The sequence below is a fragment of the Diabrotica undecimpunctata genome, chromosome 3 (genome assembly GCF_040954645.1).
Source record: "Diabrotica undecimpunctata isolate CICGRU chromosome 3, icDiaUnde3, whole genome shotgun sequence".
NCBI classification, from domain to species: Eukaryota; Metazoa; Arthropoda; class Insecta; order Coleoptera; family Chrysomelidae; genus Diabrotica; species Diabrotica undecimpunctata.
The window spans coordinates 135855419-135882138 of record NC_092805.1 but is presented as its reverse complement, the minus strand read 5'-3'; the positions used below and the strand labels follow the sequence as shown (position 1 = coordinate 135882138).

Here is a 26720-nt window from a genome sequence, read left to right as displayed (position 1 = left end):
AATTCTGGGTGGTTCTGGGTTCTGGGTATTTTAGTCAAGTATCCAAATAATAAGCTGTATAGATTCGATTAAACCTTGGAAACATTCACACTGATGTATTTGATCCCTTACGTTTTATTTGTTAAGTGTTTTAAATGAAAACAGTACCAATACATTCATTTGTAAAGACCAGGGACCAATAAGGAATGCTATTTAAAAAAACTTAAAAGTAAGGAGAGTTTTAATATGAAATAGTTGAATGAATGCAGGTAAAGTGAAAAGAAAGACCAAGGACCAATAACGAATGTTATTTAAAAAAAACATAAAAGTAAAGAGAGTTTCAATATGAAATGGTTGACTGAATGCAGGTAAAATGAAAAGGAAAATGAAACATCTAGTGAAACCTGTCAACAGTCTGAAAAATTACTTGGAAGAAATTCAAATTTGGATAAAAAAATTAAAAATAAAAATAAATGAGACTAATCGACCCATATTAATTTTAATATAAGAGAAAATCAGTCTCTACTATTGTACAACAAAATAATTCCAAAAACAACTCCAAGCTTTATTACTTGAAATATATACATAAAAGTACAAGGCCTCTACCGGTTGAGAGAACGAAAATGAATACTAAGCTTGAAAAATAAACTACTAATATATAACACCAATGTACAACACAAAATCAATATGTAAATATAAGGTTAAATGCTCGAATAAATGAACTTTGATCAAATAAAAGGCATATATCGAGCACAGTTTAATTTAATCTTGCCCAAGTACTTTCGATCCCTAGATCATCTTCAGGGGCATTTTGTCAATTGCGGCCTATCATTCTGTCTCCGGCTTCTGCACGCAATGTAGCTTTTCTTCAATAAGTTTAAAGTGTTTGTTTGTCCTTTTGTAGTGTAGTGTGATGTACAATTATATGTTTATGACATTTTGTTCTTGTCGGATAGGCCGCAATTGACGAAATGCCCCTGAAGATGATCTAGGGATCGAAAGTACTTGGGCAAGATTAAATTAAACTGTGCTCGATATATGCCTTTTATTTGATCAAAAATCAATATGGCTATCCAACATTGTAATCATTCAAAGAAATCAATCAGAAATACAAACGCACCTTGGTACGTGTCAGACGTAATATTCTATCGAAATCTAAGAGTTCCTTTCAGAAATAGAAAGAAGTGGTTACATGTAGATATACCCAAAACCACGAAAATAATGGAAACACATCACAATATACTTTTAAAACCTTTACTTCACCCATAAATTGCTCGAAGATTGAAGATATGGCTCAGCATCATCATCAGTATCATCACAGCTAGTTATGAGCCAAAGTCTCTTTCAGAACAATCCTCCATTCTTGAGATTTTTCGCTCGAAGACACTGGAATCATTTGAAATGTAGTGCTCTTAACGCATGTTGATGATTTCCTGGATAGACGAAGTTACCAACGAAGAAGTTCTATACAGAATGGGTAAAGAACGTGACCCAATAAATTTCTCGAATATATGGCTCATCATCATCATCAGTGGTATCACAGCTAGTTATGAGCCATAGCCTTTTTCAGAACAATCCTCCATTCTTGAGATTTTTCGCTCGAAGAGACTGGAAACATTTGAAATGTAGTGCTCTTAACGCATGTTGATGATTTCCTGGATAGACGAAGTTACCAACGAAGAAGTTCTGGACAGAATGGGTAAAGAACGTGACCCAATAAATTTCTCGAATATATGGCTCATCATCATCATCAGTGGCATCACAGCTAGTTATGAGCCATAGCCTTTTTCAGAACAATCCTCCATTCTTGAGATTTTTCGCTCGAAGAGACTGGAAACATTTGAAATGTAGTGCTCTTAACGCATGTTGAGGATTTCCTGGATAGACGAAGTTACCAACGAAGAAGTTCTGGACAGAATGGGTAAAGAACGTGACCCAATAAATTTCTCGAATATATGGCTCATCATCATCATCAGTGGCATCACAGCTAGTTATGAGCCATAGCCTTTTTCAGAACAATCCTCCATTCTTGAGATTTTTCGCTCGAAGAGACTGGTAACATTTGAAATGTAGTTCTCTTAACGCATGTTGAGGATTTCCTGGATAGACGAAGTTACCAACGAAGAAGTTCTGGACAGAATGGGTAAAGAACGTGACCCAATAAATTTCTCGAATATATGGCTCATCATCATCATCAGTGGCATCACAGCTAGTTATGAGCCATAGCCTTTTTCAGAACAATCCTCCAATCTTGAGATTTTTCGCTCGAAGACACTGGAATCATTTGAAATGTAGTGCTCTTAACGCATGTTGAGGATTTCCTGGATAGACGAAGTTACCAACGAAGAAGTTCTGGACAGAATGGGTAAAGAACGTGACCCAATAAATTTCTCGAATATATGGCTCATCATCATCATCAGTGGCATCACAGCTAGTTATGAGCCATAGCCTTTTTCAGAACAATCCTCCAATCTTGAGATTTTTCGCTCGAAGACACTGGAATCATTTGAAATGTAGTGCTCTTAACGCATGTTGAGGATTTCCTGGATAGACGAAGTTACCAACGAAGAAGTTCTGGACAGAATGGGTAAAGAACGTGACCCAATAAATTTCTCGAATATATGGCTCATCATCATCATCAGTGGCATCACAGCTAGTTATGAGCCATAGCCTTTTTCAAAACAATCCTCCATTCTAGAGATTTTTCGCTCGAAGAGACTGGAAACATTTGAAATGTACTGCCATTTACGAATGTTGAGGATTTCCTGGATAAACAAAGTTATCAACGAAGAAATTCTGGACAGAATGGGTAAAGACCGCAACCTAGTCATAACCGTAAAACGTCGCAAACTAGAATAAGTGGGCCATGTAGTGCGAATTGGCCGTACTTCAAAGTAAGGTGCGTGGAAAGAGATGTACAGTAAGAAGAATATCGTAGTTGCATAACCTACGAAAATAGTTTACCTTGACTGCTACCGGACTTTTTTGGACAGCAATCAATAAAGTTAAAATACGTATGTTAGTGTCCAATATCCGTAACGGATAGGTAACATAATAAGAAGAAGAAAAAGGCATGAAGATAAACTTAAACTCCTCACTGAAAATAATCCCAAATATTAGCCCAGATCCCAATCCAAAAAAATAACTTGTTGAAAGATGTAAAATATTCTAATTATTTGAGCCTCTATCATAAGGGCATTCTATTGAAATAAGTCACATAAGGCAAAGTCACTATCAAAGCTTCATCATAATATATCATAGATAGAAACTGAGTGAAACAAATTATTTTTATGAACACAATTTAAGTTATCTACTCGTTGTAAAAATAACATAAAAATTTTAGCATTAGGAAATAATAATAAAAACATTTCACATTCTTTTTCAACGTCAATTTGATACCTACTCGAAGAGGTATTTCGAGTTCATTTTAAAAATAGCAATGGAATAAGGTTAGCGGCACAAAAAAAATTAATTATTTATGAGCGTATCATTTCTCTCTCGTTCCTATACAACATAAAACTACAACTATGAGGTAATCACACGAAAATAAACGTGATACACACTCAACACACACCGAGGAAGGACTTTTTTTAACGTAATATGGATTGATTATGGTTGTGAATGTTATAAAATCATCGCTATGGGTAAGCTGAATTTTACCGAGATATGAGATAATCGGTCGGATTTTAGGAAGTTATTAAATAATATTTTGTTTACTTAATTTGTACGATTCAATACTGTATCAACACGTTTACGATAAATACAGTGCAAACGAATAAACAAGGGCTTCAATATTTTGTACCTACATAGTCACAATCATTGTCATCATGGTATTAGTTTAATCTCAACGGATAAGAACAACGGCAAACCTTAAATCGATTTAATTCTTCTTCTACATAAAACTTTAATAATTAGTTTACTAATTTAACATTTTACGCAGCAACTTATTTAATAACAATAAATAAAATTCAGGAGCAGTTATGTATATTATCTGTATCATTTTGTTTCGCCTAATAATAATAATGATAGGCAGATCATCAAAGAAATACAGTGTGTAAAAGCCAAATGGAATAAATTCATTATTTAGGTTACTGTACATATTTATAAAAAATCCCGAAACACGTCAAATTTAAATTATAACTTGACATTCTTTAACGTGAAAATGCAACCCCTACCTTCAACCCCCTTAGAATGACAGGTACAACCCCCAATTTTTAAAATAGGAAGTATAGGCTTGTGATATATCGTTTGAAAGGTCTTTTCATTCTTCATTCAAAAATGTTGTCGCTTTCAAGTTTATTAAGATTAATTAAGATAAAATAAATTAAAATCATGTGGTTACCGAAATTCGCTAAAATATACTCAAAACTTATCTCCCGTTTAGGTCTTGATAATGAGAAAGTGAACAAAAACCATAGCAATGTGGTTTTTAGATGGTAACCAATAAAAACTTTAAAGAATTTCCGTGGCAACGTTATTTTAACACGCATTAGTAAATTGTTTTATTTAAGTTGTCAGTATTTTAATTTAAATAAAAAGTTCGTTTAATTCAATTCTGAAAAATGGTTAGATTAACGGAAATGCATAAAATAACAATTTTACAAATGATTGGTTACGGAGATAACACCCGAACACAACAGGAAGTAACTCGCCCATTTCATGAGAAATTTCCTAATTTATCGCCTATATCCCAAGGAACAATAAGTAAAATAGAGAAGCAGTTTCGCGAGTTTGGTCATGTAAGGCAGATAAAAAAAGCAGCTGCCAATGCACTGAGTGATGAACTCAAATTAGATGTGTTGCTTGAGTTTCAGGAAAATCCACATACATCGAGTAAACAGGAATCCACTACATTCAATGCTAGCCATACATCGATAGTAAACATATTAGAAGTAAATAAATTGCATCCCTATAAGATGATACCTACTCAGGAGCTCATGGAAGACGATTTTGATAGGAGAACTTTTTTTTTGTGAGCAAATGATGTTGGATAACAATATTATCCAATTAGAAGACGTAGATGTTTTCTGATGAGTGTACTTTTTCACTTAACGGTCATGCTAATCGGCAAAATTGCCGCTACTGGGCCACGGAAAATCCTCACTGGATAAGAGAAGAACACACTCAATACCCTCAAAAGGTTAACGTTTGGGCAGGGATTGTAGGAAACAATATCATTGGTCCCTTTTTCATTGAGGGCAACTTGAATGGCAACAATTATTTGGCACTACTTCAAAATGATGTCATTCCAACGTTGGAAAATTTATATCCTGATCCAGGAAACCCTCAAGTTCCAGCAAATACGATATGGTTTCAGCAGGATGGAGCACCACCACATTACCAACTTAATGTCCGACAGTAGCTCGATACAATATTTCCCAATCGGTGGATAGGGAGGCGAGGATCGATTGAATGGATAGCACGATCACCGAATCTTACATTATTAGATTTCTTTTTATGGGGATATGTGAAGAGCAATGTGTACAAAACTAAACCTTCTGATTTAAATGACTTAACATAACGAATAACGCTTGCGATTAGGTCGATCACGCCTGTTATGTTAAATAATGTTAGAAGACAGTTTTATTTGAGATTAGGATGTTGCCAAGACGTTCGCGGTGAACATTTTGAACATCTACTTCATTAACATTCATAGTTCTTTTTCGTGTTCTACATTTTATTACGTTTTGCATTACATTTTAGTTTTTGATTGTATTGTAGCGAATTTCGGTAACCACATGATTTTAATTTATTTTATCTTAATTAATCTTAATAAACCTAGGGGTTGCATTTTCACGTTAAAGAATGTCAAGTTATAATTTAAATTTGACGTGTTTCGGGATTTTTTATAAATATGTACAATAACCTAAATAATGAATTTATTCCATTTGGCTTTTACACACTGTATATGCTCTTTGGGTTGCAATATTAAGGATACTTGGGATCACAGCTACGAAATAAAAACTCGTATTGAAAAAGCCAGAAGCTCTTTTAACAGCCTTAGGAAGATTCTCTGCAACTTATCTTTAAGTACCAATATACGCATAAGAATTCTTAGATGTTACGTCTTTAGTGTCCTCCTCTATGGAGTAGAAAGCTGGAGCCTTACAGAAGATGCCATAAACCGATTAGAGGCATCTGAAATGTGGTGCTACCGACGTATGTTGAGGGTCTCATATATACACCACACAAGTAACATAATTATTCTTCAGAGGCTAAGAAAAGACAAAGAAATTATTAACACCATAAAAAACAGAAAATTGGCTTACTTCGGCCACATCATGCGTAATGATAAATACTGACTTCTACAGTTGATCCTACAAAGCAAGATTGAGGGTAAAAGAGGCCCTGGACGTACACGTATATTCTGGCTGGCCAATCTTAGGAAATGGACTGGTCTAACGTCAACTGATCTATTTCGAGCTGCTGTGAATGGAATAAGATGGGTCAATGCGGTCGCCAATATTTCTAGAAGATAGGCACATTTAGAAGAAGAAGGCAGATCAATATCTACAAAAAGTTAAATAAACGTTGGAAAATATAATATTTTTTACTTTGCCCGAATCTCCGACGAAGCGCATGTATAAAAAATGTCCCACAAGACCTATATTTCCGCAAACAAGATTTTATCCAAGAAGACATTGCATCTCCTCAACGGTCACAGTTCTATTTGTTCTATATAATTCTATTTTATCCAACCCTGCAATGGTCGAGCCTAGTTTGACAGACCCTACTCTTGGTAATTTTCATATAATTCAATTACAGGGCAACTGCTTATAGCACCTTCTTAAAAGATTAGTACCTACAGTCCTAAATAATAATAACTAAATCAGATGACTGGCCTTCGTGAAATGGGTGGGTGGGGTTTGTCAGCCTATTTGTTTACGTGAGTTGTTCTCAGTTGTAATAGTGAATGAATTACGAAACGAAATGCGAACGTTTACAGCAATTGTTTAATGAAATAGATTTTGATGTACAGTTTGAAGACGCTAGTCAGAGGAACAAGATAAAATTGAGGTACGTGAAGAGGACTCTATTACGGAATAAGAAGATAATTCCAGTGACGATGACGTAGAAATAGAAATACCAGAAAAATGAATTAAAAGTTTAAGTAAACGGGTTCGTTCCCGCTAAATTAGAAAATTACTGTGAAATTGCCTAGCGCAGCTAATTTCGCAAAACAATCAGCTTATATTTTGGAAACCTGGGAGCTCTTTTTCTAGAGGAATTACAAAATATAATTATAGAAAATCCGAATAAATACATTCAACTAATAGCAAATAACTACACAAGAGAATGAGATGCTAGATCTACAGATGCAGTCGAAATAAGAGGTCTGTTAGATTTATTATAATATGGGTGGGGTTCTAAAAAGCAGTCGTCTAAGCGTGAACGATTTATAGGACCAATCTAGTTGTGGCGTTAAAAGATTTTGGCTAACAATGAAACAATGTGGAAAAAGCTATCTTTTTATTATGATGCCTTCGCTTTGATGATCGATTAATGTGAGATCAAAGGAAACAACCAAATTAGGTTGGCTACAGTAAGGGATATATTTGATATTTTTGTAAAACAATGTGTCGATACCTACAGCCCAGGTGACTTTTGGAACAATTGATGAGATGTTACCAGGCTTTCGAGGGCAATGTCCTCAAACAATACATCCCATCGAAACCCAAAATATGGGATAAAAATTTTTAGTTTGGTGGAAGCTAAAATGCATTATACAAAGAACTTGGAAATTTATGTTGGACAACAGCCGGAAGGCACGCAGAGTTCAAAATAGTGCACAAGCTATCGTGAAAAGACTAATTATACCAATATCTGGTACATTTCGCAATGTAACATGTAATAATTGGTTTACCTTTTAATAATAATTGTACTTTAGACTGATAGCATCACTTCTGCAAGACCATCAGTTAACTTTTGTTGGTACCGTCAGGAAAAACAAATGGGTTTGCCTATATAATTTGTCGACACAAAGTCGCGACCAGTATTTAGCAGTATGTTTGGGTTCGCAGAAGATGCAACAATTATGTGGTATATTCTTAAAAAGACAAAATATGTTATCCTGGCGTCTTCAATGCATCACGATAACCAAATTAAAATCAATTAAAACGAAGGTCTTTGATGAAAAATCTACCGCTCCAAGTACGTCAAAGAAGAGAAGAGGTAGTAGGTACGTCAACTGATTTGCCAAGAGGAGATCCTAATAACCCAAATATTACAAAGAAATGTTATCTTTATACAAATCAAAGTAAAACGAGATTTTTTTGTGTAACTTGTAAAAAGTTTGTAATGTCTAAAGCACTCGCATTGTATGTGTAAAATTGTTTATAAACGTGTCTTATGTATATTTTGATACTTTTAGATCACTTTTGCTGGGTTGTATTGGTCTTTTTAGGTTTTATAAAGTAGTAATATTAACGGTTTTCGTGTTTAATTATTGTGCAGTAAAATAAATCTTTTACTTTATGTAGATGCAGTGGCACACCTAGAATTTTCCTGGTAGGGGGTTGGTTGGGCACAATTTTTTTTTATGCTACCTCCATTTTGAGTCCTTAATATTTGGGTTCTAATTTAATTTAAAGTACTAAAGATAGCAGTGCCAAGGATTTAGGTATCTGTTATCCTGCCTACCAACTAAAACCACCCTCTCCTACTTGTGTGCTGTTGACTATCGTACGTACCGTACTCCGAAAGTGAGATGGCCGCAGTAAGGCTGACGACATTTTTGGAACACTCCCTTTTGTTGGTTAGGTTTGAGTTTCTCTTCTTCTTCTTTCTTTTTAATTATTGTTCGCATGTAATTGTGAACACTATTCCATCCCTCCTTACTTACCGTCATCTTCACGATCATCTCTCTCACAGTCACAGGGTTCATACCTATTTCTCTAGACATTCCCTTTCTCTCCGCTGTACATTTATTACACTCTGTATAGCCATTTATCTGTATCTGTCTTTCTGAACCTATGAAGATACGCCCTAAAACAGACAATCTACCCAGTTCCTAAGGCTCGAGATCAGCATCTTGGTCCACTGAGCATCTTCCGTGTTTTTCCACTCTTTTTGTCATCTTTCCGTTGATCTTTCCCTTTCTTCTTTTTTTATGGCTGTTGTCAAATGCTCCCTTCTCTCATAGAGATGTCTCCTTTCTACTGCTAACACTTGCAGAGGAACACAACCCGTGATAGTCTACAAGGCCGCCGCAGGTACAGTCCTGTAGGCGCATGCTACTCGCAACAGACTCGTTCTGTCTACTCTTATCATGAGCCTAATATTAGGTATCTATATCTAAATATAATAAAAAATAATAATTTAAATCCTAATCTGTATTTTAAACAATAAATTGTAAACAAATTAAATTTATAATCAAATGTCTAAACGGCGTTGCTTTAGAGCCATAGTTTATTACCTATTCTTCATCTATTTGAGTGTCCTGATGGATAAACATCAAAGCTAAACCATTTAGTCTTTCTTCGCTACTACAATTTCTTAAATAAGTCTTTAGTACTTTTAGCGATGAAAATAACTTTTCACATGTAGGTCGTTACAGGCAGTTTAATTATTATTTTACCGTTTTGGATTTTTTGTATTGTGTGTGAAAGACAAGTTACATTTTGCTACTATTCTTTATATATATTTTACTTTATATGGCCTAGGGGAGACTGAGAGCTGAGGGAGACCTATGTCCAGCAGTGGACGCATACAGGTTGATGATGATGATGATGGTCTAGTCGGGTTTAACCCCCAACCCCCCCTGGGTGCGCCACTGTGTAGACGAAATGTAATATCTCTCTAAAAAGCCTAAATTGTTCCCTGATGATCATAGACATTCCTAAGTTCTTGCTGCTCCTCTCCATCTTGGGCTTTTTATCCAGTTTTCAACAATTCTCTTTATGTCATCAGTCTGTCTGGTGGGTGGTCTGCTCCTGCTTCTGTACGCGTAGTGTCTCTGACGCCACCCAACTATATTTCTTGTCGACTACTCATCTGTAATTTTATCAACATGTTCGGCTCAAATTTCATTTTAGATGCAAAATTGCCTTAACAGCGTCTCGCTCCTTATCTTGCGACAGAATTTTCCCTTCATATTTTACAATGTCACCCTCACCCGGTGCCTTGTTACTTTTCTTCTCTTTTAGAGCTAATATAATCTCATCATCTGTTATGAATTTTTATCTTCAATGCTCATCAGAATACAAAGGTACTCATATATTTTTTAAATATGCATGTTTTTTTTATATCAAATTAAAGCTAATTTTTTTAATATGGTCTCAAATTAGGGTGACCAGCTGTTAAAAACGCAAGGTATCAAAGATAAAGTAAAATAGAGTTAGCGCGCAACAATATGATAGAACAACCGAGACAATTTAAAAACAAAGACAACAATAAATACAGAGAGATAAACCACGAGATCAGGAAGATGATAAAGCAGGCTAAAGAAAAATACTTTGAAGAGAAATCCAAAGAGATCGAAGACCTTCAAAATAAATATGATCTGTTTAACCTACACAAGAAAGTTAAAGAACTGGCAGGACTAAGAAAACAAAATCCAACTCGTGCAATTCTGGATAGACACGGGACTACTATAACACATACGGACGAGAAAGTACAAAGATGGGCAGACTATAACGACGAATTGTTCGATGATAAAAGAGGAGATCTGGAGCACATAGAACTTACGTCAGAAGAAATAGGTCCATATATTACAAAAGAAGAAATATTACACGAATTAAAAACAATGAAGAGTGGGAAAAGCCCTGGACCTGACATGCTTCCTATAGAAATCCTAAAAATTCTAGATGAGAAGCACATTGTTGTTTTAGTGACACTCTTGAACCAAATTTATAGTTCAGGCGTATTACCCAAAGAGTGGTTAACGTCGATTTTTATTTGTCTCCCCAAAAAGAAAAACGCAAGATAATGCAGCGATTACCGCACCATTAGCTTGATGTCTCATGTGCTACAGTTACTACTAAAAGTCATTCATAACCGAATATATCATAAACTGGACATAGACGTTAATGATACACAATTTGGTTTTCGCAAAGGCCTAGGAACGCGTGAAGCTCTTTTTTCGCTTAATATACTGATACAAAGATGCCTGGACGTCAATCAAGATATATACGTATATTTTATTGACTATAATAAAGCATTCGATAAAGTACGACATAAACAATTAATGAATGTCCTGAAATCAAAGAAGATTAACTACAACGACCTCAGGATCATATCAAATTTATACTATAAACAGCGAGCAAAAGTACGTGTTAACGAACAGCTGTCAGAAGAAATTGAAATAAGATGTGGAGTGAGACAGGGATGCGTATTGTCGCCAATTCTTTTTAATGCCTACTCCGAAGAGATCCTGAAAAACGCTTTTGAGGGTGAAACAGCTGGAATGAAGGTAAATGGAGTTCCCATTAACAACATTAGATATGCGGACGACACTGTGATCTTAGCCGAAAATATTGAAGATCTTCAGAGACTGGTGACCAGAATAGCGGAGTATGGAAAAGAGTATGGTCTAACAATGAATGTCAAAAAGACGAAATTTATGAGAATATCGAAAACTCAAATAACGAGAATCTTCTAATAAACGGAACCAACGTCGAGCAAGTGGACAAATATGCATATCTAGGAACAATAATTAACTCCACAAATGAATAGAAACAGAATAGAAAAGGCTAGAGCAAATTTCAACAAAATGAGAAGAGTGCTATGTACAAGGCATTTAAAATTGGAACTAAGAGTTAGGTTGGCGAGGTGCTATGTTTTTTTCGACTTTATTTTATGGAATGGAATCTTGGACCTTGAATGCGACATCAATGAAAAAACTGGAATCTTTCGAGCTGTGGGTGTATAGAAGAATTCTGAAAATATCGTGGACAGAACACGTCACAAACAAAGAGGTTCTGAGAAAGATGAATACAGAAATAGACATTTTAAATATAATTAAAACAAGAAAATTGGAATATTTCGGACATATTACACGTGGAGAGAAATACACCTTGCTCCAACTGATTATGCAGGGAAAGATCCAAGGAAAGAGAAGCATAGGGGGGCGTAGAATGTCATGGCTGCGCAACCTGAGAGAGTGGTACGGATTTACATCAAATGAACTTTTCAGAGCAGCCGTCTCAAAAGTCCGAATAGCTATGATTATTGCCTACCTCCGCCGCAGAGATGGCACTTGAAGAATAATACTGGTTTGAAAATTGATAATAGTATATTATTAACAATTTCTATCGACGGATGCTTCAAAAATTCAGACAACTGACACTAGCCATGTCAAACAAGTGGCGTTGTGCGATAGCTCTCTTTTATTTTATCTTTGATACCTCGCGTACTAGTAATCCTAATTTGCGACCATTTTTTCTCAGGCAAACTTATTATCATTATTTTAAAAAAATTAGCTTTCATTTGGTATAAAAAACTTGCATATCCGTCATAAACAGCGTATTTTATTTAAAAAATAAATGAACGAAATTTTTGTTAAAAAATTAATTACCATTAATTGAATTGAAACTATTTGCGGATACTTTTTGACTGGCAACCTGTTATCAATGTAGTCTCCTGTTCTTAAATGTATGTAAAAATGTGAGTTTGATTACCTACGTTATGAAGGTAGTGATCTTGCAGTGGTATCTCGTACTATTAGGACCAAAAAGACATACCATACCAAAAAAACGTGAATTAGTAATAATGAGAGTAACACATATTATTAATTCATAATAAAACTCAACAAATATACGCCGGATATGTATCGTTACCTTATAGAAACTTTTGTTTGTTTATTGTGACTCGAGATCAGCATCGTGTTAGGTTATCTAGCAATACAAAGGAAAAGAAAGCCGTAGAAATGGTACGAACGTAGGTGGAGGACTAAACTCGAGTAGGTAGATACATTAAACAATAAAGGAATGTTAGTATCTCCTTTTTCATAGGTAATAATTGTTAAAATAATAATAAAAGACTAGAATCCACATCCCACATTTTTACAATTACCTAAAACCAGGTTTATTACCACAACAATGATTTTTACGGAAGAAATAGATTGTTGTTAATTTATTAACATACAAAGGTGTACACAAAAGGTGTACCGTTAGGAACCGTTACATAAATATTCCGTTGATCGAATAATTTGGAAACTATTATAAAAAAAGTGGTGAAACACTCTAAAATTTTATACAGCTTCTACTAGTTATAATGTTTTGAAGTGCTGTTGAACATTTGAATATTTTTGTTTTGTTATCAAATGTAGCCTATTTTTGTTAAATACAGCACGATCAATACTGTTACAGTTTTAATTCTCCAGATTTTTTATATTTACATCCTTGTAGATTTTCGCCTTCTGCTTCTTAAAATTCCATATTTTATCGAAGGTTCGAATCATTACCCTAAATTGCGCTCTTTCGAGGCGCTATGCTGTGGCGCTACGTCTGTGACGCTCGCCTTAGCTTCAAAATTGCTGCTGCCCAAAAATGTTGCCAGAGCATCGATAACAGATTAAAATTTGTACTAGAATTTGTACATCGATAAAAGAACATCTTGATTCGTCGAAAAAACTGTCTTTATTTAAGAATATCATTTAGGCGGAAATAGGTCTAAAGAAGATATAATATAAAATTGTACAGAGCTGCTTGGAAAAAACATTGTATCAAAATACTGTTCTGTTTAAGATATTATACAAAAGGCAATCTTTAAAGGACAGACCCAGTTTTATCTTAACCCTCCGTTGTCCGGGTGAGGCCTGTCAGTTCAGGCAAAATTCTTTTTTTGCATTAACTTTACAACTATTTGTTAAACTTGTGCGATATTTTAGGTACCTTTCAAGATTAAGAATCTGTATATACACATTTTTTATTGAAATATATATATATATATATATATATATATATATATATATATATATATATATATATATATATATTTTTTTTTTTGAACCTATTCTCTATCCTTCCATTGTTGGATGTAGGTCTCCCCCAGTTCTCTCCATCTTTCCCTATCTTGAGCTGTTCTCTGCCATGTGGGACCTCCTTGTTTCCTGATGTCATCTTTCCACCTCATCTGTGGTCTGCCTCCTGATATCTTTGCATTGTATGGACGCCACTTTCCGATTACATTGTTCCATCGTCCGCCTTGGAGACGTTCATTGTGTCCAGCCCATTTCCATTTCAGTTTTGCTGCTTGTTCTATCGCGTCTACTGTCTTTGTTCTGGTTCTGATCCACTGGTTACGTTTTCTATCTTTAAGTGATATACCCAACATTTGTCTCTCCATCGCTCTTTGTGCCTTCCTTATCCTATCCAAATTGGCCTGTGTAAATGTCCATGTCTGTGCTCCGTAGGTGAGCACCGGTATTATACAGGAGTTATATACCTTGCTTCGTAAGTATAGAGGGATTGTTTGATTTTTTAGAACGTAAGAAAGTTTGCCGAACGCTGCCCATCCCATTCTTACTCGTCTCGATATTTCGGCTGTTTGATTTTCTCTGTTAGCTCTGATTGCTTGTCCTAGATAGATATACTCATTTACCTGTTCTATTTTTTCTGTTTCTATTTTTATTGCCTCTTGGTCTTCCGTGTTTGTCATTACTTTTGTTTTGTTGAAGTTAATTTTTAGGCCTTTTTGTAGTGATTTTTCATGAAGTTCATTCAGCATTAATTCTAGTTCTTGTCGTTCCGAGGAGATCATCCGCATATCTAAGGTGATTTAGGTACTTTCCGTTAATACATATTCCTCTGTTTTCCCAATCTGTTGATTTTATTATATCTTCGAGGGTCAAGGTAAACAGTTTAGGTGAAATTATATCGCCTTGTCGAACTCCTCGTTTAACTTTTATATTATCCGTTATTAATTTGTCGTCCAGAATTACGGTCATAGTTGCGTTTTGGTAAATATCATGTATCAATTGTCGATATCTTGAATCTATGCTACTATTGACCAAAGCTTCTTCCACCGCCCAGTGTTCAATGCTGTCGAAAGCCTTTTCATAATCTACGAATGCTAAGTACAGCGGAAGGTTGTATTCATTGGTTCTATTCAATGTCACTAAACGACTAGAATAATATATATATATATATATATATATATATATATATATATATATATATATATACATTCGAGATATACCGCTAAATGGACTGTGACAGGCCTCACCCGTCCGTTTATGTAACTTTTGCCAATATACACCATGTAGTTCCATCTAGCGTTTAAGGCCTGAAATACGATGCGAGTAATTCCCCAAGTAACTAAAACTGAATCCTGTGATTCCCCGTTCTGTAAAAATGCATTTATTATGGTAACAAAAGTTATTAAGCTCTTGATTTCGTAACGGGTGACGTAGTGTCTATTTTGATAAAGTGAAATTGTTGTTGCATGTTTAGTTTTTGAATTTTTGAGCAGTAAGCACAAATTAGGAACGCTTAAGGCCAAAAAAGCGCAAGCAAAAGTTTTTTATTGTATTATACTAGTGTAGCAGAAGATTTTTTTATAAAATCACTATATAAAACTAAAAAAAAAAACAATTCATTTTACAATTATTTTCTTCGAGTATTGGTGTAATACTTATACTTATAGTGTATGATAATGTACTGAGAGTGTATGATTGATCGATATTTTACCTATTTTTTTATGTACATGTAATTTATGTACCCAAAATAATTTTTCGTGTATGAAATCATGTTTTTTAATTTCAGAAAATGGATCAAGGGCGACGCTACATGGATCCATATGAGAAAGAAGTGAACATTTTTCAACACCTATACGAGACAATTCCAACTGATACCAAGGAATCCAGATCACCGATCCCCCACCAAATAAAACTCACACCTTTTTCGGATGTGAGAATGGTCTATAGTAGTAGGTCTAAGGTTCTAGGACTAACGGTAACTAAGATATGGTTCGTCAAATTGTGATTACTTGCAACAATTTGTATATAAATAAATAAATTTACAAGGAAAGAATACTCCAGTCGCAGTCGTCAGAGACGGTCACTGAACCTCTAAAAATCATACGAACAAGTTGAATTTTGATGAGAATGTCAATTTTAAGACGCCAAAAAAGTTTGCCCTCCTACCTACGGGCTTCCCCTAAAACCCCGAGGGGCTTCTGTATCTGTACGCCGTAGAAAAAAAATGTTTTAAACAAGAAATGTAGCTGATATAACGGTGAACAAAAATGTGTATTAGCACTTTTTCTGTAGAATGAACCGTTCTCTCAGAAACAACGCTTGAAGCGACCGGCGATTTTAAATGTGTGACGCATGCGAAATCAATTTTTTAAATAAAATTTGTATCAACTCGACGGTAAAAATTCGATAGCTTTTGATCAGATTGTCCTATCGACAAAAATTAAATGTGTTTTAAAGATGAAGAGTGTAGCTTGAAAAATCGTATCTCCGATACTGTGAATCCTAAAGACTTCGACCGAATGTCATTTTGAACAGGAAGGGTAAAAGTTTATTTTCTGTAAAGCAATACCCCAGTGGAGAAAAGTTATGGCACAAAAAAGAAAAATCGCGCGTGTTCCTGTTTTTTTTTTGCTTCGTTTTTTGAATATTATTTTTGTCAAAAAAAAATTATTTTTAAGTTTAAAAGGTGACATTTCGATAGAAAATTTAGTTGTTAACAACTTTTCTACATATGTACGAAAACTGCATAGAATTCACCCAAATGCACCCTAGTGCATAGGGACTATCAATCTTTCTCAAAAACGCACACCCTTAAATGGTAGCACTGCGCAGTTTCTTCACATTTGTGGGTCCATTGACCATATGAAACAATAAAATTACAATGCAGTTCCTTTCTAAAGTACATAATCAATAGCCTATAACGAATTCTTGCCAGTGAATTATCTCTCCTTGGTCATGGTATGATGATCAGCTGGTGTATTTGGACATACTGAAGGGCAAATAGAATAACGACTGGAATAATAGAGACACAGTCTTGACGAAGAAGGTTTAAAACTTAATAGGACAAAAATAGAGTGTCTAGAACAATCATTTAAAGATGAAGATTTCTCTTAAAGTTTTGTACAAAAGTTCCAGAGTATATTTTTAGCAATTGTAGTGTAGGTAATTCAAGTATCTTCGTTTATTCGTCTTGCAGTGTAGTTGTTTTGTAAATTAAAATCCAGTTTTCAATATGTGTTTCCCGTAATGTTACCATAATATTTCATATATTTTTTCAACTTTTTCTATATTTTTAGATCCAGCGGTTTTATATGATAATGAAGATTTGTTGTTATATTGCATTTAAGGTTATTATGATAAGGTTTTCATAAAATATGAGCAATAAAATTCAAATGAGTTAATACGGATAAGCTTAGATAAATAAAATAAAACAATACATGGAATCGAAAGAACTATCCCTAACCATAGTCAACAATTCATTCTTAACGCAAATGATCGCATTATACAGGTAGGTTAAAAAAGGCGGAAAAATCTTTCGCTGCAAAAGAGCTTATATAAATCAAAAACAAAATTATATATGGACTTGTAAAGCGACCGAAAAAGAAATAATAAATATTTCGAAGAAGTGGCAATAATATAAATTTTGTAAACTAATTAATACTTTTAGTAACAAAAAGGGAATTTAGTGTAATATAAATGTCAGTACGGCAGCGTGTCTTTTCTATTTTTTTCACACTGGGGCATACATGACGCCAATGATCAAATATTACTACTAAAAATTAATCTCCGTCTTCAGTTAAACAAATCCAAAATCTCAGTGCGCTTTGGTTCAGTTCAGGTTTTATTGTTGATTAATACGTAGCCAAGCACGAAGCGAAGGCTTATGTGCCCTCCTAAATACTATGGCGTAATTATGCTAGAAATTAAAACATTTCTGGTGTCCGTGCCGAGGATTGAACTCAGGCCGTCCGGCTTGGTAAACGAGCACCATAGCCACTAAGCTACTATCTCATCGAGTTGAGTTTTGTTTTCGGTAATGAAGTACCATGCCATAGTCAAAAAACTGACCCCTTCAACACATGAAACTCATGAATCGTCGGTTTGGGTGTTCCAAAGTGAAGAAAAGCATATAAAAGTTATTAGTCCTCAAAGTGTTTCACGAAAAAGGTCACGACGTTTGTCATGAAAGCATGTCATACGGCAAAAATTCCTTTAGAGGATGAAAGAATTGTTATTTTTATACAATTATTTGTTGGTCAGCAAATCATTCCTGAGCTTCAAAAAACCAATACTATAGGAAAATCGCTGAACTTTTGGGGGAAAAAGTAGTTTACAAAATTTTATAAGAATAATAAAATATAATAGAATACAAATAAATAGTCATTCTATTATTGCTAAAATACAGAAAATGTGAAGGGAGGTTTTAAAGACGTAAAAAACACAAAGTTTACAATTAAGGCAAATAACAAATGAACTGAAAGCGAGGGCTCTGAATAAATGAATGAAACCGAATTAAAACGCAAAAAATGTCATTGAATCGGACCCTTTACTAGGTATGTACCACGATACACACAGACTAATGGTGTAAGTGTATCGTGGGTATGTACTTATTATTTGTCATGTAGGTACTTAGACGTGACGAAAAACTGGTTAACCTTTTTTATTCTTGTTGTAGGTATGTTTGTACATGCTTGTTAGTTTAGCTAATTAGAAATACTTCATTATTACATTATGTTGCTCTTGTATCGTAAATATAGTAACGCCGGTCGGCATATGCGACAACACTATGAAATGCATGAGGCATGAGGCATAATATATAAAAATATTCTTTAAGTATAATCTGTAAGTGTATTCCAAAACCCAGTATACATTGATTTATGTACAGTGTTTTTTTAACAACAATAAACAAAGGATAATTATTACAGTACATTAACTACTTCCTTGGAATAAAAAAATGTATGTTCGGCCTTCGGTTATGTTGCACTGTTAATTGCAACATTAATCATAAATAGCGCATTTGTTGATGACATCACTTTATTTACATTTGCTATTTTAGGGTACTTGTCTGACTACAGACAAATGTGTGGCCATGTATTTGCTAATAAAAAAATAAATAACTTACCTTTTGATAAATGAGAACTATTCATTTTCCAAATTAAGAGATGATGTCACTCACAAAGTAGGACAAACTATTGATTACACAATTATTGATTCTTATTCTGAATTTGAGGATTGTTCCTACTTACTTGAATTCAAAATAGCAACTAAACTAAACAAACTCGTTAAACGTCACAGAAAGCGGCCAGCTGATCCATTTTTATTTTTAAGATGATGCCGCCATCTATACAGAAAATGTTGAATTTTCAGTGAGTTTAAATAGTTTTCTGCAAAATGATTTAAATTTTATCTTTATTTACTGACTTCCTTCTTTGGAAAATATTATTTATTATTACCATTTTTTTTAAATTTACTTGATTTTCTAAAACCATAACAATGTTTTACATTCAATAATAATAATTTGATCTACGTTAAAACTTTCATAAAATTTATTATATGGCCCTGTGGCGCAACGGATAACGCGTCTGACTACGGATCAGAAGATTCCAGGTTCGAATCCTGGCAGGGTCGAAGTATTTTTGGTAAAAAACTATTTTTTATCAAAAGATTTATAGCAGTTTAGTCATAACATTTGAATACAATCTCCTTTTATTTTTTAGCCAAAATATCGTCACTGTGCTTGTAACACAAAAAATTAAAATTTTTTATCTGGTAAGTATGAAAAAAATATCCATTTTGTCACCAATGTATAAATAAGCATGTACAAACGAATTCAAACATTAAATAAATTATAATAAAATAAAGATCTACCATACAATCTACTCATCAGATTACATATTCTTAATTATTTATGTACAACATGAATTTTACCTTCATCAACAATTTCTCTGCTTAACTGTTTGCCACACTAAAAGCCCCAGTTCTGATAGGAGTCATGAATACAGATTCCCTCAGTTCAATAATTAAATTAAACTAACTCCACTGTGATCATCTACTCCTTCTTCTCATTAAAAAAATATATGCCGAAAATAAGAATCATCATAGTCATTGGCAGATCTGTTGTGGTTTATCATTGAGCTTCAGTACCTCCAATAGTCTGATGAATAATATTTCTCCAGTGGTCTCCAAGGTCATCTGTTACATGTACTGCATCAGTATAGTGCTTGTTGAGAAGCTTTTTTGTGATTTCTGCCCATCAATGTGGAGATCTGCAGCGTTAGCGTTGACTCTGAGGCCTTCCTTGGATCACCAACCGCTCCATTTTGTAATCACTTTGTCAGATATGACCAAAGAACTTTAAGATTCTAGAGGAAAGAGCACTAGAGAGACTATGATTTGTTTAATTTCATCTAGAACCGAGATATTCGTACGGTGAGCCGTCCATGGAATTCGAAGCAGTCGTCTCCATGTCCACATTTTAAAAAGGGTACATGCAACGGAAGCGCTGAATGAAATTGTTATGTTCATATAATAATTGAACTGGTTCCAAATCGACATGAATTGGAAATGCAAACATAGCATAATAACGTCAACTTCGGGAAATCCCGGTTGAAAACCACAGGGCGGATCTTTTTATATTATAAATTAGACTTTGTTGATTAGGGAATTTTTAATAATGTTTTTATAATGAATTACAAAAATATCTAATACAATCGTATTTTTTAAATTTTAAGATTTTATAAATAGGTACATAAAGTCAAAAATTCTTAGTTAGCCTTCGGGCGGCATAAAAAATGCCCCAGGGGCGCATGCAGCCCGCGGGCCGCAGGTTGTGTATCACTGCGCTAGGTGTTTAAATATAAACTAACATATAGCTTTAAAATTTAAAGCCAAATGTTAGTTTATATTTAAAGTTTAAATTATTTGTTTATTCAATATTATCTTAAAATTACAGCTAAAGTATTGCTTACTTACAGTATTATGAATTAAACATATTGTTTCAAGAACAAAATATGATTGACTCAGTAGATTGACATGTCAGTTGGTAGTTCAGATTTCTTTCCTAGATGGCGTAGTTACCATACCGGACAAACAGTGTGACTTGTCGTCCTAGTCTTTTATATAGATAGATTTTATTCTTTTTTGAAATACGGGTAATGTTTTTCTATTTTATTTTTTTCTTGCAAACGTCCGACAGTTTTGTTTAATTTTACTAATTACAAAAAAATAATTATTTAAGTCAGAATTATTTATGCGTTTTTAAGTAGTGGTTTGCTCATTTCGTATCTTTTGTGAAGCCAAGTATCCATGAGCATATTTTACTTACATTAGAGGGATATTTATCGCACACCAGAAATCTCGATGTTATTGTTAATGCCAGAGAAAACTCTGTAACCATCTTGTCTTTACCTCCCCACTGCACGTACAAGCTGCAGCTGTTGGACGTAGGTGTTATGGGTCCACTTAGCGTTTATTTAGACCAAGCATTAGCAAAATGGTTGAACTATCATCGTAGTAGGACTGTGTCAGTGTTTCAACTTGGCCAAATATTTTGCGAAGGCTACTTAAAGGCTTGTATACCAACAAATGGGATAAACGGGTTCCGCAAAACTGGCATATTTCCATTTGACCCAGAAGCTTTTTCAGGTTTTGACTTCTTAGCAACTGAAGTAAATGAACTTGATAATGGTGAGGATATGGCTTAAGGATCTAGTTTAAGTAAAGTAGCTGATTTATTGACAAGCATAACCAACAAAGCAGATAATGGTTCTAGCGAAATAAACGATCTGCACAAGAATCCTGAGCCTAAAGCCAGCTCAAGAAGAGCTTTGAAGAGGACGTTAACAAGAAAGAAGCAAAAGGAATTATAATTAAAAAAAAATGGAAATAATAAGAAGACACTCAAACAGAAGAAACCAAAACAACAAAAGAATATAAAAGAAAGTATATCCGACTCTTCGGATTCAGTAAAACAATCAGAGACATGTAACTTATCTCTACTGCTCCAAGAAATATTTTACTTCAATTGACGGATGGATTCAATACCGAAAGTGTTTGGAATGGGCGCACGAATTGTGTGCGGGAGTTGAAGAAGACGAAGATGAATTCCTTTGTGAACATTGCTACGATGTTCCCTTTGCGTTAGCCAGAGTTCAGAGCAAGATTAGGTTTTAAAGACATGTTCTTCTTGATATTATATTTGTTGTTTTTAGAAGGAATCGTTTTACCCGCAATCTGTGGGTATAATGATCCCGTTGCTATTTTTTTTATTTTGTGTATTTTTAAAAAGTGGATAAAGATTTTATTCACTTTTTAGAAATTGGTATTTCTTAACCACTAGTATATACCTAATAAAGTCGTGAAGGCATGTATCAACACTACTGGTTTGTTGGAAAATAGACCTCTATAAAATATACCACACGACTGTTTGTTATGGCATTTGAAAATTCATGGCTTCTCTAAAAACGAGTGAATAAATCAAATATTACTTTATTAGATTTTCGTCGATATGTAGCAGTTCCCTACCTAAAGTTGACGCTTATAAATCAAGAAGTAGTAGGAAGATCGAGAACATCAACATCTAAATTATTTACGGACATAAAATTCGATGGGAAAAACACTTCGTGGAGAAACGTGAAGAGCAGACCATGTCCAGTAGAAAATCGTAAAGCCAAACCACTAACATATTATGAAAAATGTACTATAACATTGAACAAAAATTATTTTATACAATATCGTAAAACATAAACTTATTTTTATTAGACGTAAATAACTCCCATAACTGGTTTTAACTCATTCATACATACCAACTTGCAATTACGTTAACAGGGCGTTAATGGGTTAAAATTAAACAAAATAAAAAATAATTTTTCTTCCAATATCTTTGGTAAATTTTTATTTAGGGTAATAAAAATTTATCATTTTTTATTTATATTTCGCGTGTCATATAATAAAAATCACGTGTTTTGAACACAATCGTCGCTTAGGGCAAATCAGACTACAAAGAGTGGTTAATGATGCAAAATTGACTTTCAAAGCTTTAGTCACGCCTCGTCCTTGCTATCCATAAGTTATCCTTTAAATACGTAGGGGAGGAATATGTGTGAGATAGGTCGCAGTGAAATGACTAAAGCATTTTAAATATGTAATTTCAATAAATAGGAATATGTTAAGATTAACTAAAATTAGATTATTTTTTATTTATTTTATTTACCTTCAGATAAATACAAAATACTAACAGAAAATATATACAAATTATAAATTACAATCTGCTAAATTTAAAATATATATCCACATACGTCAAAATAACTGTCAAAGTGGTTTTAGTTTTTTTATATCTCTTCCAAAAAATATTAGTTTTTAGTAGATTCTAGTCCTTTTAGATTTCCATTTTAAAGGGACCGGACCCACGTCGTGTTTTCATTGCAGTTTTTACCAATAGATACTAGTTTATAGCAATTAGTAAAAAAGTTGTGTTTTTATGACAAGTTTATTGTATAGACAACGATAGTGGTCCTGAACCACCCTCGATTAATATAAATAATGATAATGCTGAATTAATGGATACAATATCCCCAATGAAAATAATTAAGACTGAAAATAAATATCAACCAACTGATTCAGATCCTTATCAGGTAGGTATTGTTGGAACGTACTGATAAAAACCTAGGCAGTCTTTTTTCCATTCGAAGTGGATTGTATATACAAGTAATTGAATTTAGACGCGATCTTATTGATATCCATTCTATAGGTTTAAAACCTGTTAAGGTTATTTTTTAAACATAGAACCAAGAATCCGAAATCAATGATAATCTTGATGATGATATAGAAGCATGCTTAGTTTTTTTGAGCAAAATTAATCTCTCATTAGTATCAATTTATAGACTATTTTTCTCGGAGCTTTTAATGCTCACCATGGTATGTGGCGGCCAATTGCAGATGATCGAAATGGTAGAATATTTGTGTAGGTCATGGATTATTGTGCATTAATAACCTTAAATGGTGAAATACCAGCAAGAATTTCTACAACTACTAATCATTCAGCAGTTGACTTAGCTTTAACCTCTCCCCGTTTAGCCGATCGTTTATCTTGGTAAGTACATTCAGACACATTAGATTCAGATCATTGCCCAATAAATGTAGAAATTCAAATCAACCTCAGATCCTTTGTCATCCCAGCAACAAAATAGAATGACTCTAGTGCTAACTGGTTTGTTTTTGGAAATACATTTGAATTAAGGAATGAAAAAGTAAAGTCTTTTTAAAGTGTGTAAAGATCCCATTTTGTTGGAAAAATACACAATTTTCCTTTAGTATTTCCTTAGGGTAAGATATTATTTCTTTGAAAAAATACATAAAAGACTGTCCATTCGACTCCACAAAAAATAGGTATTAGAACCCGACCATTTGTTGGAGTTGAAGCAGAAGATCTGTTGTTTAAATTAAAGCAGTAGAATGTTTACATGCTTCAAAAATACTTTACTTTTCCATTTTTTGTTTGTCATAAGTGTGTACAAAAACGTATCAGTCTTTTCTCATTTGAATTAGTAAATTAGTGCGCTCAAAACTTTAAAACTAAATTCAACTTTAGTAGGCAAAACAGAATTTTTCCTAGATGCATTTGCGGTCGCAGCATCGACATATATGCCTATTAGGAAATATTTTACACTTTCTGTACCAAGACCTTATTGGTGGGACGAGGAATGTTCTGCGAAAAGAAGCTCTCAACGAAACAAGTTAATTTTATCAATTTATCAGCTCAAGCCATAACTGAGCCTCCTCGATAGGTTATTCTGTCGGTAATATTGCATTGGTTAAATCGTTCTTCTTGTCTTTTCTATATTCTTTCGCGACCATCTAATGACCCCAAATAAAACCTGGACTTATCCGAGAACAACATATTATTTTAATTTGCGTAATTCCAATTTTCGCGTTCCCTTGCAAGACGAGCTCTGCTGTGTTCCAGGTATAGCTATGGACATAGAGCTGATCTGGATAATAAATTCGCTTCATGAAGTTGTCGACGAACTATCCACTTACTCACATCCACATTTCGGACTTCGTTCAGGCGATTTGCGAGCTGAATTGAAGCTAGATGTCTATTTCTTAAATACGAGAAAAAAACAGCACAATCGTCATCATTTTAATACAATTAAAAATTCTGGACTTAAACCGTTTCAATACCAAATTTGTCTGTTTGTTAAAATCAGTGCGATAAAAAATTATTTCTTGCCGCTTCTTCTTTTTAGCGTGCCTGTCCGTTCCGAACGTTGGCGATGATTCTGGCCATGATGATTTTATTGGTTGCTATACGAAATAGCTGTGTTACGGTCTTTCTAAACCATGCTCTTAGGTTAGCAAGCCAGAATATTCTTCTTTATCCTGGGGCCCTTTTTCCTTCAATTTTACTTTGCAAAATGTATTGAAGTAGCTCGTATCTGCCTTGATTTCTCATTATATGTCCCAAGTACTGCAGCTTATGGTTCTTCACGATGTTGACCAAAACCACAGTTCTGTTCATCCTCCGCAGTACTTCTTCATTGGTGACTTTGTCTGTCCATGGTTTTATTTAACTTACATTTTTGACAAAAACATAAATTGGATGGATGCGATGAAGAAATAAAACGACGACTAACAATGGCTAAGTCAACAATAGCAAAAGACAGCAATATAACTAAAGCTACGAAACTTCGCCTTGCGTGTGCACTAATATTCTCTATTGCAATATTCATCTGAGACGTGACCTACTAAGAAAGCTGATGCAAACAGAATCGCCATTGAGATGTGAGTATACAGGAGGATATTACGAATTCTATGGATATCATATCATACAAATTCAAGAACTAAATATTAATACCAGACTCATTACAAAAATATACAGAAATGTTCTAAAGTACTTTGATCATATGACTTAAAGGAAAGACGGTATGGTAAGACTGATCGTCGAAAGTAGAGTCGAAGGTAAAAAAATCAAGCAGATATCCTTCACGGTAGTGTTATCAAATTAAAAAATGCACATTACTCTCCCTTCTATAAGCATCTCACAAAGCTCAAAATAGAGATGAATGGTTGCATAAGATCGGCCAGGATGCTTTTGCTTGTGATCAGGAAAAACTTCACCCCTAGGATCTTTTGCTTCTTCGATAGCTCGTGGACTGTATATTAATTTCTTCTATAAGGTTAGTTGAAGGTAACTGCAGGCTCAATCGTCTTATTGGCTTACCTTCAAGGGTTATTAAGTATTGTTTGTTTAATTAATAAAACTCACCACATCCCAAAAACCATATATTGACACTACCCGGACTGCAATACGTTTAAGGTTAGTTACTAGTACATGATTTATTTACAACTCTCTTTCTTAACGTTCCGCTGCTAAATTTATGTCTTTCTTTTAAGGCCATCCTCCCTGCGTTGATATGTATTGCAACGCTAATATCTAAACACTCTCGTGTCTTATAGTAGGCCAAACGTGGACAAATATACTACGAAAGACACGTGGCCCTTTACAAATATCTGGTTAATATTTTGATATTAAACAATGGAAACAATTATGAAATAAATGAACTAACAAAAAGAATAATTAAAGGAAAAAAGCAACTATACAGAAAATGGCTGACTACAAACAACGATGAAGTTTATAAAGAATATAGAGAAAAAGATAGAGAAGTGAAAAAACAAATAACACAGCAAAAGAATGAAGAATGGGAAAGAATCTGCTTAAATATTGAAACATATATAGGAGGTACAAGAACTTCGGAGTCATGGAAAGTACTGAGAGGATTGAAACAAAACTCAAAAGAAAAAATTAAATTGGGAAATATACAGG

General features: G+C 34.1%; 1 protein-coding gene and 1 non-coding gene across 2 annotated transcripts in view; one reads left to right on the top strand and one right to left on the bottom strand.

The window, feature by feature from the left end:
• LOC140437453 (pyrimidodiazepine synthase-like) overlaps window positions 1–19177 on the bottom strand; it is a 35466-nt gene extending 16289 nt beyond the window's left edge. Inside the window, exon 1 of the mRNA XM_072526993.1 lies at window positions 19020–19177. Within this exon, the coding sequence (XP_072383094.1) occupies window positions 19020–19044 (25 nt within the window). The 5' untranslated portion in view covers window positions 19045–19177. The remainder of the gene's footprint in view (window positions 1–19019) is intronic.
• A 275-nt stretch (window positions 19178–19452) lies between these two features.
• On the top strand, window positions 19453–19525 carry TRNAR-ACG (transfer RNA arginine (anticodon ACG)). The gene has a single exon. It is a non-coding gene; the product is annotated as a tRNA-Arg (tRNA).
• The last annotated feature ends 7195 nt before the right edge of the window (window positions 19526–26720 follow it).